The following is a 12,129-nucleotide window of genomic DNA, read 5'->3' as shown; positions in this document are numbered from 1 at the left end:
ACTGCAAGCAGACAGGACTAGCCTGGCAGAGGTGTGCCAATCGGGGCTCGACGTCCCCCGTCATGAAAGGTCGGGGCGGCCGGGAATGCTTGGGTTTAATGTGGACTTGAGAGGCTAGTGTCCTGCTAAAGATGCGCTACACGCGTGTTCGATTGGCCGTCGGGAGCTTGGATAGTGGAGGCGACCGGGGATGACGGCAGCCGGTGTAGCTGGAGAACATCCAATGATTGCAGTTGTACCCCAATTATGATTTTATGGTTCTGCACGGTTACCGGACAGTCCCTTGGGTGCACGAAAATGCTAACCATCGTCTGATGATGACGATATTATTTCCCCGAGTAGAGCAGTCTTAGTTAGGTGGCCTTCCTTGTTTCTCCCACAGTCTGCCTGGCTGGTCGCCTCGTGCATCCCATCCACCAGTGCTCTCTTTTCTGCAAACCTGCAACCATACCATACACCGTAGGGGCATTGACATCCTGGCGATGGTCAGACGACGATCTTCCTGGAAGGCCGCAAAATAGCAGGATCAAATTCGAGCTCCACCCGGAAATAGGACCCATTGACCAGTCATGGCACGTCTATTGGGAACTTCTGCAGAAAGAACGGGACGCGGATTGACCTCCGACCCGCCCGGTCGGTTTCCATCGTACTATTGCGTTCTCATTATGCTGAATGCCTCTCTTACCATTCTCGTCTTTTCGCCCCCTTGTCTCTGGTGTCATTGTCATCGCTCGCCGTGGGTCAGGCCCGGCCACTTGGACCACGCGCACTGGTCGCGTACGCCGCTAATCCAACTAAAAACGACCGTTAGCAGTAACGGCCGAGTGTAATAGCCCACAGACAATTCGAGATGGGACCTTGGGATTGCTCAGCCCATGACAGGTCTGAAGAATGTCAATCCCTCGCCAGGAGCCTAGAATGACCCTTTTCTCCGGGACATTCTGCAATCCTGCAGCCGGGAATTCGGACCAGACCACTGGGTCCATTGCTTTTTGCTGGCTGCACTGCAGAAGGCAACCGGAGGATGATGTATGACCTGTTGTCCCTACCTCATGTATGCTGAACGTATGCTGTGCTGGAGTGAGCCCATTTCTCGCACCGGAAGGGATTCCGAGGCGAGTGAGGATGCTGGGACCTGCCACAGAGAAGTCTATTGCCGAGGCCTGAGCAGCGCATGACTTGATGCCATCTTTCTACTCCGTAGTAGTCCGTCTTGCTCGTCTTTCTATCCCAACTGACTGCTCACCCATTCCCATCCAGGCTAGCCCCCCTTGCGGGGTCTGCTCGTTCATTCCCGTATGAGGTAGGACCCTCTGATGATTGTCATCATTATTCAGGCTTGGTAAGACTCGCGTGGCATCGAAGGGTAATAGAGTTACTCATCCCCCGGTATCTTCCATTTAAAGCACTGGGAAGATCTCTCTGACAGGGGTGTTCACCTTTCTCCCTCCAGGGTCCTATGCGAGGCTTGATTCAGTCCGTCTGCCCACCATGATTTCAGTCCATGTATTATTACTCACGGTGTCTGTCCTGTCCATCGTGCTCCTTCTGCGATGCGTCTGGACGATCGCGTATCGACTGTTCTTCCACCCCCTGGCCCATCTACCGGGCCCACTTCTGGCTCGGGCCACGCATCTGTATGCCTTTTGGTATAATATGCAAGGTGGATCCTTCTATCTCCAGGTTCAGAAGCTGCATGAGCAATATGGTATGTTCACTGTGTCATGTGATACGGTTGATTCTCTCCTGTTCGCGCAACAGTTATTTAAGCAGCCTAGGCTCCGTTGTCCGCATCACACCTGACGAGATCCACCTCAGCGACCCTGAAAATTGCGAGAAGATCTACTACATAGGGTCACGGTATGGCAAGGATCCTCAGTTCTATGGCGCGTTCGGCACCCACAAGGCCACCTTTACGGCACCAAGCCCCGACGTACATCGAGTCAAGCGATCGGCCTTGAACCCCTTCTTTTCGCGCAAAAAGGTGCTTGAACTGGAGGATATCGTGCAGGACAAGGCAGATAAGCTGGTCAGGCGCATGAGGGAGTCTTTCAGCTCGACGGGCTGTATTGACCTGCATCATGCCTTTCGAGCTATCTCCGTGGATGTCATCAGTGACTACGCCTTTGGGAATTGTTACGGCTTTCTCGGTAAAAAGAACTTCGGGGCTGAGTTCTTTGAGATGATCCGAGGTTTCGGTCCGGCATTTTGGTTTTTTCAACAATTTCCGGCTATACAGGGGCTTTCGCTTGGCACGCCATTCTGGCTGGCTAAGTTGACAAGTGAGCCCTTGACGAGGATGGTGCTGCATCGTGAAGTATGTCATTCGTCTCTGGTTTGTCTCCACTGGCTGACGTCTTCTAGGGTTCTCGTCGCCAAATATTGAAAGTGAAGGACGCTGTCGATCGGGGTGAGAAAGGGAGCCGGACAACTATCTTTCACCAGCTTCTTCACCCAGAGGCTGCCGAAGGTCATGTGGTGCCTACGGTGGAGGAGCTGGAAGATGAGGCCTATATCATGCTGGCTGCAGCCGCAGACACAACCGGAAATGCGTTGACCATTGCTGCCTACAACGTCGTGCGAAATGCCAAAATCTATAAGCGCTTAACGGAGGAGCTGAAGCAGGCGTTCCCTGATTCAGAAGCGCAAATTGACTTTGTGGCTTTGGAGAGGTTGCCATACTTGGTATGCTTCTGAATTACTCCCATTGAGATACCCATGAGCTAACGTTGAAAGACCGCTGTTATTAAGGAGGCTCTAAGGTGATTCCATGTTATTCCAAAGGAACCAGAAGTAACATTCGCTCACTTGTATACAGGTTATCGTGTGGAGTTCCTGGTAGACTTCCTCGAGTCGTCCCTGACGTCGGCGCTGAGTTCAATGGCTATCATGTTCCTCCTGGGGTATGCAACAAGCATGGCACCATCATTGTCAACTTCGCTAACATATTTCTAGACTGTTGTTAGCATGAGCTCGTGGACAATGCATCATAACGAAGAGCTTTTTCCCAAGTCGGAAACATTTGACCCAAACCGATGGACTGATCCAGTAATGAGCAAGTCTCTCGAGAAGTACTTGTTCTCTTTCGGCAAGGGGTCTAGACAATGTATCGGGATGCCGTATGTCACCTCACATGTGAAATTGAGCTGTACTGACTTCTGTAGGCTTGCGTACTGCGAGCTGTATGTGACCCTTGGCCGACTTTTCCGCCAGTTTGACAATTTGAAAACGGCTCAGAAGAGCCGGGAGGAGCTACGATATAACGACTATTTCTCATCCTATCATCCAGCGGAGTACAACAAATTCATTTTCGAGAAGGCAAGCTGAGAACCTTGATTTTTTCTGTGCCGTTCTCTTTTCATTTCTCCTTATGTTTTGATGATACCACAGCGTCATGGCTCAACCAGTATCCATAGTAATGACATCCCAACAATCTAAAGCCACGCATAGCATTCTCAATCTCCCACAAACACCGAAAAACATTCAATTCAGCCTCGAGGAGTAGAAAATGAGTCCTGAAACCGGTGATAGTCCAAGTGAATAAAAATCTCAAATTGAGTCACCCCCACTTCAGCCCACAAGCCTGCTGAAGTAGAACACTTCCTTGGCTCTCTACATCCCCTCCTTCTTCTTTTCCACTTTCTTCCTTCTCGCTCCCTCAACCACAAATTCTTTCCCTACCTTACTTTATCGCTTTCTATCTGTTCCTTCCCTTACTATACTCTAATTCTTTACTCTTCCTCTACCACCTTCACACGTCACAAGAAATCTCAAGTTTACCGCATCCAAGCCACCAAAATGCCCATGACATGGAACGAAACCACTGATGCCAGAGTACGTCCCTTCCACCCTCCTCTCCCCCAAATGCAGCCCAACACAACCTAACATATCCCCTCCCAGCTCCTGGTCGGCATTTTGACCACTACAAACGTGAAACTCGATATGCACGCCTTAGCCAAATTTATGGGTCCCGGTATGTCTTCCCCCAAACCATCCACCCATCAATCCATAATAAACACCAACACTAACACACCCATCCAGGCTGCACCGTCTCCGCCGTCCAGCACCGTATCCAGCGCCTCAAGGACAAAGTCGCTGTTGCCCCCACCAGCAGCACTTCCACTACTCCCGGCGGCACCGCTTCTTCACCGGGCACTACCACTACCATGACGTCTCCCGGCAATGAGACTCCCACCAATTCCACCCCTGCTACACCTGAGAAGAGAAAGCGTGGTCGGCCCCGTAAGAACCCCGCTACTGGGGGTGGTGAAGCTAGTACTACTCCCGCGGCTGCTCCTGCTGCTTCGACTGCTAAGAAGCCGAAGGCTAAGCGGGCTAAGAAGGCTGCTACTGCTGCTGCGATTGTTAAGAAGGAGGATTCTAGTGATGATGAGCTTTCCGAACCTGGTGTTCCTGAGATTCCTGAGGCTGGTGGTGAGGGGGTCGAGGAGAGTCCTGTTGTGAAGGGTGAGGATGAATCTTGATGGTGGTGTTCTTTTCCCTTACTTGTGGCTCTCTTCTTTTTATTAACGGGTTGTAGTCAGTTGCATGGGTTGGTTGGTTTGGGAGTTGATGGTTAGGTAACTTGCTCGTTTTATGGATCGTGGTTATTTGTTTTCTTTTACTTTTGCTAAATGCTGGTTGCTTGGGATGGAAAGGGCGTTGAGTTCGGGTGGTGTTTCTACCTTAGGATAAGTCGTATCCGGTCTATTGCAATGGAGATGAGCTTTTCATTCACAAATTTCACCTCGTATTGGGTATTAGGGTGCTTAAAGTACATGATATGGAAAGCAAAATCACTGCAACACCATAATCAACCTATTCCCGCCGCCCATCCACACATCAGATCATATCATCATCAACAACCTAGGAAAAGACTAAGCATCGTACAAATCACCATCATCAAACTCTTCACCACTATCAACTCCCGCCCCCTCTCCCTCCCCCTTCGGCACATACTCACTCGCCGAGCTCTCCCCCTCCCCGTCATCCTCTTCATCCTTCCACTCCACCATTCCAGGCGCAAGCGAACTGGCCTTCCGGACACGCTTCACGGGGGCCACATCCGCCTCGCTTTCCAAATCAATCACCTCCTTCTTCAGCTGAGCAGTGGACCTCATGCTCACACCCTTCCCCTTCACGGTCTTGCTAGGCGTCTCCAACCCAATCTCAATCTCAGTATCACTACCACCATCACTCTTCACCTTGATAGGGGTAGGCGTATACTCCCCCTCTTCTCTATCCTCATCAAGCTCATCATCGTCATCGCGCTTTCTCTTCATAGAAAACCCCTTCCTGGCATTACTGATGCGCAGCGTCTGAGGTATAGAGACAGAAGCAGGGCTGGAGGCGACATTGGTGGTTGATTTGGCCATTGGACTGCCGTTCTTGAGCCCCTTTCCGATGGAGAAGTGGCCGTTTTCGCCGCCGGACTCCCGGGCAGTGTTTCGCATGCGAACGAGGCGCTCGGAGATAGCGCGGGGGGTGGGCATATCCGGGCCGAGGGATTTAGCTGGTTTATTGATGTTAATTTGTGCTTGCTTGCTTGGTAGGAAGATATTGTGGGTAGCTGAGGGGTGGAGGGGGGGACTTACGCCATGCTTCGGCTACGCGTTTGGCGTCGACGGAGAGGGAGTGGGTTTCGAGGATTTTGAGGAGGAGCTGGGTTTGTGGGTTAGTTGTGTAGTAGTTGTTGTTGTTGTTGGTAGGTAGGTAGGTAGGGTGGGGAGGATGGTGGGGGGTGTAGTGTTAGGTTGGGTTTGGGGAGGGTTTGGTGTGTTGAGTAGGTAGTTGAAAATAGTATAGATGGTGTAGGTTATGTAGATCATATAGGCTGCGTGCGCAGCGTGTAAAAGTGCACGCAGTGTAGATACGCGGTGGTGTTGTGTAGGAAGAGACATACCAGTTGATCTTTCTCAGGAGTCCACTTCATGGTTGCTTCTTCCTCGTGCAGATAAGGTTCGAAGCATGTACAGAGAAGCTGCGATGTTTCTTGCAAAAGTAGAATAGAGAAGGTGTTGTAGTAGAGAGACTTATTCGCAGAAACAGAATGAGTATAGAAGAAAGAGGAAGGTCAAGAGAAGGAAGGAAACTTGACAAGAGACAAGAACAGTCTACAAGAAATGGAAGGGGTAGAAAGCAGCTCAGAGTATGTGAAAATACATTTCTTCCTGTGTTCACTGCTCTATAGTGAATAGCTGCTGTTCCTACAGTCACTAACGATCCCGAAGCGACGTCGCCCAAGAACCTGATCATGAATATGTTACTTGCTGTTTACTGCAGAGATGTCTATGGTATCTTCAGCATCGGTAGGTGTCGGGTTCTATCTGGTGTATGCTACGCACTTGAATTCGCGAAGAATCCTGTATGTATGCTAGAACCGGTGATGCAGATCTCCTGTCAGTCTGGACAGACGATCCCTGTCATCGGGGTGGATGTTCCTGCATGTGCTTACCCACTTGGCTTTTTCTCTGGCTGCAGCGGATACGGCATGGATACTTCCCCGAAAACCCGGCTGTGGATCAGATGCAGATTTGTTTCAGAGCAAAATCTGTTCTATCGACTGTTCCAAATGACTGATCCGATCTGGTGCTGTAGTGGGGATTTAGTGTAGCCAGTTGGCTTCCCTTCCCCTCTTGTGGAATCTACACATCAACTCCGTGGGCAGCGAACAGATTCCTTCTCAGCCGGACCAAAGTCATTTCCCTCTTCTGTCCACAGATTCTTGTGGAATGCTCCACAGTCTTCCACAGAAAATGACGGAGAGGTACTTCTCCCTTCTCTTGAATCTGTGGAATATAGCCTGTCAGCTCAATAAAAGTCAAGTCACTAATTCTCAGAGTCTGTGTAGTCCGCAAGCCAGATTTCTGACCTGTCGCTCAGTCGCCTGTTTGACTGACTGCCATTGCTGTGGTCCCAAAAGAGGCGGGCCATCATGCCTTGACATTCACTGAACGTCTGGAGACTCAATGTGTGTGTTACTTCAACACAATCTCCAGCATCGTTTTGCTAAGTCCTCTTTTGCTTCGCACTAAAAGTCTAATTCTAAATCATCTTGTACATGTTCATCTCTGGATAGAATATTTGCAATCGAAGTCTTCACGCAAAGCATCAAAGAAAACACAATGGTTAATTGGAAACAGCCCGAGTCGGCCGACCGTCTCTTTGCAGCTCTCATAGTAGCCCATCCAAGCCTAAAGGTACGATACCTCCATCCTAACTACTGTATCCCACTAACACACCACCCAGCTAGATTACCACGCCATAGCCACCTACTTCGGTCAAGAAGCAACGTACGATGCAATTCAGAATCGTCTGCGGCGATGTCACGCTCTTGCTGAGCAACTCAGACAAGAGGCCTTTGAGCGAGGAATAACGGACGTCCCTAGTGCAAAAGGACGAAAATCTACTACCGGCAGCATTGCCTCTCCTGCACCACGAACACCCCGTGTGGGCCGCAACGGAATCCAGAAGCCTGTCACTTCTTCCTCGTCCCGAAGGAGACCCGCTCCCAGAACACCCGCCAACTTGATAACGCCAACCCGTAGCGGAGCCGGTTCAAGCAAAGCAGGGCAGTCTATCATGGATGCGATCTCTCTTGAAGATGACATGCTCGCTGATGAGGAGACCGATATTAAGCCTACTGTCAAAGCGGAGTCTAGGTCTGCACAAGTCTCGACAACAGCAGGTCCTGCTTCTGACGGAAGCGATGTCGAGATTATTGAAGTACCTCCTTCGCCTCCGGCACATACGGCGAGTAAGGTCGAGGACATTTATGACTCCATATCTGTCTTTCCTTCGTATAGCAGCTACAGCTTCAACAATGGGAATGGCATGAATGTCAAAAGAGAGCGCGAACAGAGTCGTTTCCTGGACTTCGACGATTCGCCTGTTAAAGATACAAATCCTACTCCAGCCTCTAACGCCTTCAGCAGCAGTAGAAGCAACAACGGCACCAGTCTCGGTCTATCCGGTATAGGTGGCTTCACTCATGGCAGTAGCTCGAGTTATGACATGGACGATCCATGGGGAGCAGTTGCATGATAACTGGGGTTAGAATAGTATATCCTCATATTGTTTCTGGAAGAAGTCTACTCACATTTGCGTTTGCATAATCCATTTAGTTTTCTTTGGTTTCGGTTCAAGAATTTTTTTTTTTTTTTTCATGGCAAGGCATTTTCTATACTCTTTTCTACTTCTTTTCTACTGATACTATTACAATATACTCCCTCAGTTGACTACCGTGCCTGACCTATAGTCCTTCAATGCACGTGGGTAATATCCAATGTCCATTCTGTTCAGTCGCTCCTCACACATTCTTACTACCCAACTTCATATATATTGTTGGTGCGCCTAAAGTTAGACAAACTACTCCCTACCCCACTATAGTCCATGGACTATAGTAGTTTGTCTGGTCATTTATCGCATCTACAGGTAAATATATACATATGATACTAATATTTGTATAATGTAGTGATAGCCTCCTAGTATGTACGGATTACGTTACTAAGCAGAACTGGGGATGGATGTGCCTGGACGAAACAAGCCGCCGGTCAAATTCGTATCGATCTGATGCTCTAGAATTGTTTGAATGAAAGAGAAGGAAAGAAATGAAAATGACATAAAAGTGTGTGCTCCCTCAGGCTAGTTTGTAGATAGCATAAACGAATCTATTGAGAATGCCCTGGCCACGGAGAACAGGGCCAGGAACCAACGCTTTATGCTAATCACCTCCAAATACGGATTAACTAACTACAGAATCAATGTCTATCCACTCACTCCGTGAACAAAACACCTCGCTTTTGAATTTATTATCACATACTGCAGTGAGAAATGACTTGACGCTAAGCTCGAAATCAAAAGACCCACGGCCCCACACTTACAGCCGAGCCGGCCGGGGCTTCAAGTCTGAGGTAAACACAACGTGATTGCTCAAGGCGAGAAGATTGCCCCTCTCATCTAATAGTTGCAAAGCAGCATCATACCGGCCATTGGAAACCTTGTTGGAGTTGGAGCGGACCATGACCCAGTCGGTGGACGGGTCGGGCCGTCTTTTGAACTCGATCGACAGACACAGGGTGGAGATCGCATATTTAGCGTAGAAATCCGGAATATGGGTCGCTGGTGGCTGCAGGGGCTTACCGCACGCGGCGTATTAGCACAAGCAGAAGTAAGTTGGGAAGAACCGCGACTTACCAGGTCTGAAAGATACGCCAGATGTAACACGTCAGATAGTTTGGAGCCGTCGCGGAAGGACAGCCAGACCTCGCGGTTGTGGCCGCCGAGGCGGTGGCCCCAGAGTCCCTGTGGAGATCGTGGGGCGACCCAGTTCATCTTCGCGGTCACAGGAGTTGAGCTGACGACGGGGTCGTCGATAGTAACGCATTCAGTGAGCCGGTCGGGGGGTGGCCGAGTGATGACCGGCCGCGTTTCCTGTGACAGGCCATTTTCTTTGCTAATATCGCCGTATGTGAAGATACCGAGAGTAGTAGTTGGATAGGAGTCTGAGTCCTCTCCCGGCTTAGAGGCACGCGCTAGTTCAACTTGTAGGACGGATTGTTTCTTGGACACTCGTAGAAGCGTGCATGTAATAATTGACGGGCCAGGGTGAACCATGTGTAGAAACTGGACGAACGCATGAACGGGGTCAGGATACCGGCCTACGCCAAGTTCCTGGTCAAGGAACCTTTGACCGGCGGCCAGCATAAGCGCAGTGGAAAAACCCCCAAGGACAGAGCTGCTCTGGTCAACTCAACCCGTCGAGTGATGAAGCAAGGATGCGGCGGTCAAACAGACATACTGTTGGGTACACCAGTCCCGTGTAATCTTCACGGCATATTGGTTCCGTGTCCCCGGGACGGAGGACAAAGAGGAGACCACATCCAGCAGGTTGGGTCGGGCTCGTGATGACATCCTTGCTCGGGTGCACGTATAGCCGTCAAGTAGTATATATGTGGAGAGAGAGAGAGGGATTGTTTGGTCGGAGAGTGATAAAGGGGATAGGGGATTTGGGGAGAATTTCAATGCTTGGCTTGCGAGGACAGGCACGAGGGGTGGGAGACCCTTTTTGACCTGAACGTTGTTCCACGTAAGGGATCAGAAGAGTCTGGATTACCCCACAGGGCCGAATGACATGGACGAAGCACTCACGGTAGGTTCACATGTCCCAGATGTACCACCTTAAACGCACGCGGATTTGACAAATCACGGCCCATGGCGGAGAGGCAGCCATGGGTTCGCGCAACGCACTAACGAAGATCATCGGCTGAAGTCTGAACCTCAATAATTAATCTCCCGGGCACTAAGCACTAGTTTGTCCATAGCAAGAGGGTAGCGAAAAAAGGATCTGCCCGCCGAAGCCGAAGCAATCCAGGGCAGCCTAGCATAGCTCATAGCTCATAGCTCCCAACACGATGAGTGGAAAGAATGCATGGGGGAGCGCGTCGGCTGAACGGATCCGTCGAGCGGGAACGGGCGGGTAACTCTTCCGAGGGACATCAGTGTGGAGAGACACTATGTAGTTGGTTAGAGAGTGAGACAAGCCGAGGTTAAAGTGTACAGCAGATGGGAAAGTGTGAAAGGTGAAGGAGGAGAGGGGATGAGATGCCATTTGAAACTTGCCTTTTTTTAATTTCCATTTTGATTTTTCCTTTTTTTACTTTTTCCATTCCCAAGATGGACATCAAGAGCAGATCACGAGGCGATCTCCCGATGCGGTAATATGATACGCGGAGCCGACCAAAGTACTCCGTCGGCTTTAACCATTTTGGTGCTTCTCCTTTTTTATGCGTGATTATCCCCATCTTTTTTGTCGGGAGCAAGAATTGCATCTTGTGCAATTGCCTGTATAGAAGCATTAAAACCCGGACTGCTTCCTCTCGACTGATTCAAGAAGAAAAGGTGGGTTCCAGGGGATAAAACCCAACCGGCATCATGCGATGGATCAGGGAATCGTTTGTACCCAACTGCCGATCACGTGGGCTGACGCGGACGCGGTGCGGGCGTCGCCTTAATCATTTTGCCTTCGCTCTTCCTCCTTCCGGTTCCCTTTTTCGGTTTTTGCCTCTTTTTTCGCCCGCTCACTTTTTATCTTCACTCTCTCCCTTCTATATCTTCTCCTCTCCATCCCCCCCTCCTCCATCTCCTTCTCCTTCCCCTTTCTACAAGAGGTCTCTTTGGGCGCTGCTGGACTTCTTCGTTCGCTCGTTTCCACGAGGATCCGGCAACCCCCCAACCCCGCCGCCCGTTGAGCCATGAACCATCCTGCTACCACCACCCTTTTCACTCCCAACCCCATGCGGCCCGATCATGATCAATGGGGTAGCACACCACAATCTCCGAACAACCCCTCCCCGTCTGCCTCCAAAGCAGCCCTTATTGCCATTCACCAGCCTTCGGCCTCGTTGGATCAATCTACCCCGATAGAGTCCCTTCCTTTCGCCGGCCGCGGGAGACAGCTCAGCGTCCCCGAGCAAGTATGCCTGGTCAATCTGTGTGCGGCTGCCATGAACGATGATGATGCGCATAACCATCCGAAATCTTTCTGGATTAAGATCTCCAACAAACTTGAATTGCAAACTGGCCGCCGCTATTCCTGGCAGTCATGCCGCCGCCGGATCCAAACCTACATCTCCAAACGAAAGGCTCACTGGGAGGCGTATGCGAACGGTGATCCGTATCCGGGCGTAGATATCGATGCTGAAGTTTGGGACCTACTGACTTCTTGGTTGGCCAAATACAACACACCTCGGGATGTGACAGTCAAAGTGCCCCCTGAAGCCCCTGCTGCGCTACCTACTCGAGTAGAACCCCCGCAGGTTCCGGAGCCCGTCCGGGTCGTGCCCGAGCAGGGGTTGGTACAGGTCTCGACGAAAATCGAGCGGGTTTGGGTCTGGCTGGACAGTCTCCCGCACGTGGAGGATATGGAGTCCATGAGAACATGGACGGGGTATGTCGATGCTCTGGCGGACTGGATGTCTCGCTCGAAAGTCCGGCGGGAGCGTCGATTTGTTTTCCAGAAAACCAAAACTGGCGAAGAGCAGCCTGAGTTTGGTGCGGACGGAAATCCGGACCCGGCTCTGGCTTATCTTCCCCAACCACCTCATCAGCCCTCTCTTGCGCTACACGATC

At 50.7% G+C, this 12,129-nt stretch overlaps 8 protein-coding genes across 8 annotated transcripts; 5 read left to right on the top strand and 3 right to left on the bottom strand.

The window, feature by feature from the left end:
- Positions 1-300: 300 nt before the first annotated feature.
- On the bottom strand, positions 301-1,292 carry An01g05910 (hypothetical protein; the record flags this gene model as incomplete). The annotated part of the gene is made up of 5 exons (XM_059748423.1): positions 301-431; positions 544-591; positions 686-785; positions 858-1,163; positions 1,236-1,292. 5 exons carry the CDS (start codon positions 1,290-1,292, stop codon positions 301-303), a joined length of 642 nt encoding a protein of 213 aa, XP_059599671.1.
- Positions 1,293-1,491: 199 nt separating this feature from the next.
- An01g05900 (uncharacterized protein) lies at positions 1,492-3,327 on the top strand (the record flags this gene model as incomplete). Its single annotated transcript, XM_001388977.3, has 7 exons — positions 1,492-1,708; positions 1,779-2,317; positions 2,365-2,685; positions 2,737-2,762; positions 2,819-2,903; positions 2,956-3,119; positions 3,165-3,327. 7 exons carry the CDS (start codon positions 1,492-1,494, stop codon positions 3,325-3,327), a joined length of 1,515 nt encoding a protein of 504 aa, XP_001389014.1.
- Positions 3,328-3,798: 471 nt separating this feature from the next.
- An01g05890 (uncharacterized protein) lies at positions 3,799-4,484 on the top strand (the record flags this gene model as incomplete). Its single annotated transcript, XM_001388976.1, has 3 exons — positions 3,799-3,834; positions 3,901-3,973; positions 4,042-4,484. 3 exons carry the CDS (start codon positions 3,799-3,801, stop codon positions 4,482-4,484), a joined length of 552 nt encoding a protein of 183 aa, XP_001389013.1.
- A 393-nt stretch (positions 4,485-4,877) lies between these two features.
- An01g05880 (uncharacterized protein) lies at positions 4,878-5,932 on the bottom strand (the record flags this gene model as incomplete). Its single annotated transcript, XM_001388975.1, has 3 exons — positions 4,878-5,512; positions 5,595-5,661; positions 5,903-5,932. 3 exons carry the CDS (start codon positions 5,930-5,932, stop codon positions 4,878-4,880), a joined length of 732 nt encoding a protein of 243 aa, XP_001389012.1.
- Positions 5,933-6,049: 117 nt separating this feature from the next.
- An01g05870 (hypothetical protein) lies at positions 6,050-6,953 on the top strand (the record flags this gene model as incomplete). The annotated part of the gene is made up of 3 exons (XM_059748398.1): positions 6,050-6,131; positions 6,213-6,516; positions 6,614-6,953. The coding sequence occupies 3 exons, from the start codon at positions 6,050-6,052 to the stop codon at positions 6,951-6,953; spliced, it is 726 nt and encodes a 241-aa protein (XP_059599670.1).
- Positions 6,954-7,124: 171 nt separating this feature from the next.
- On the top strand, positions 7,125-8,043 carry An01g05860 (uncharacterized protein; the record flags this gene model as incomplete). The annotated part of the gene is made up of 2 exons (XM_001388973.1): positions 7,125-7,199; positions 7,249-8,043. 2 exons carry the CDS (start codon positions 7,125-7,127, stop codon positions 8,041-8,043), a joined length of 870 nt encoding a protein of 289 aa, XP_001389010.1.
- Positions 8,044-8,878: 835 nt separating this feature from the next.
- An01g05850 (uncharacterized protein) lies at positions 8,879-10,214 on the bottom strand (the record flags this gene model as incomplete). The annotated part of the gene is made up of 4 exons (XM_059748384.1): positions 8,879-9,127; positions 9,196-9,736; positions 9,800-10,071; positions 10,176-10,214. 4 exons carry the CDS (start codon positions 10,212-10,214, stop codon positions 8,879-8,881), a joined length of 1,101 nt encoding a protein of 366 aa, XP_059599669.1.
- A 1,038-nt stretch (positions 10,215-11,252) lies between these two features.
- On the top strand, positions 11,253-12,128 carry An01g05840 (hypothetical protein [truncated ORF]; the record flags this gene model as incomplete). The annotated part of the gene is made up of 1 exon (XM_001388971.3): positions 11,253-12,128. A coding segment is annotated over one exon (876 nt), but the record flags the coding sequence as incomplete, so codon positions are not given.
- Position 12,129: the final 1 nt, after the last annotated feature.

The sequence above is a fragment of the Aspergillus niger genome (assembly GCF_000002855.4).
Source record: "Aspergillus niger supercontig An01".
Lineage (NCBI taxonomy): Eukaryota > Fungi > Ascomycota > Eurotiomycetes > Eurotiales > Aspergillaceae > Aspergillus > Aspergillus niger.
This window is presented reverse-complemented; position numbering and strand designations above follow the sequence as displayed.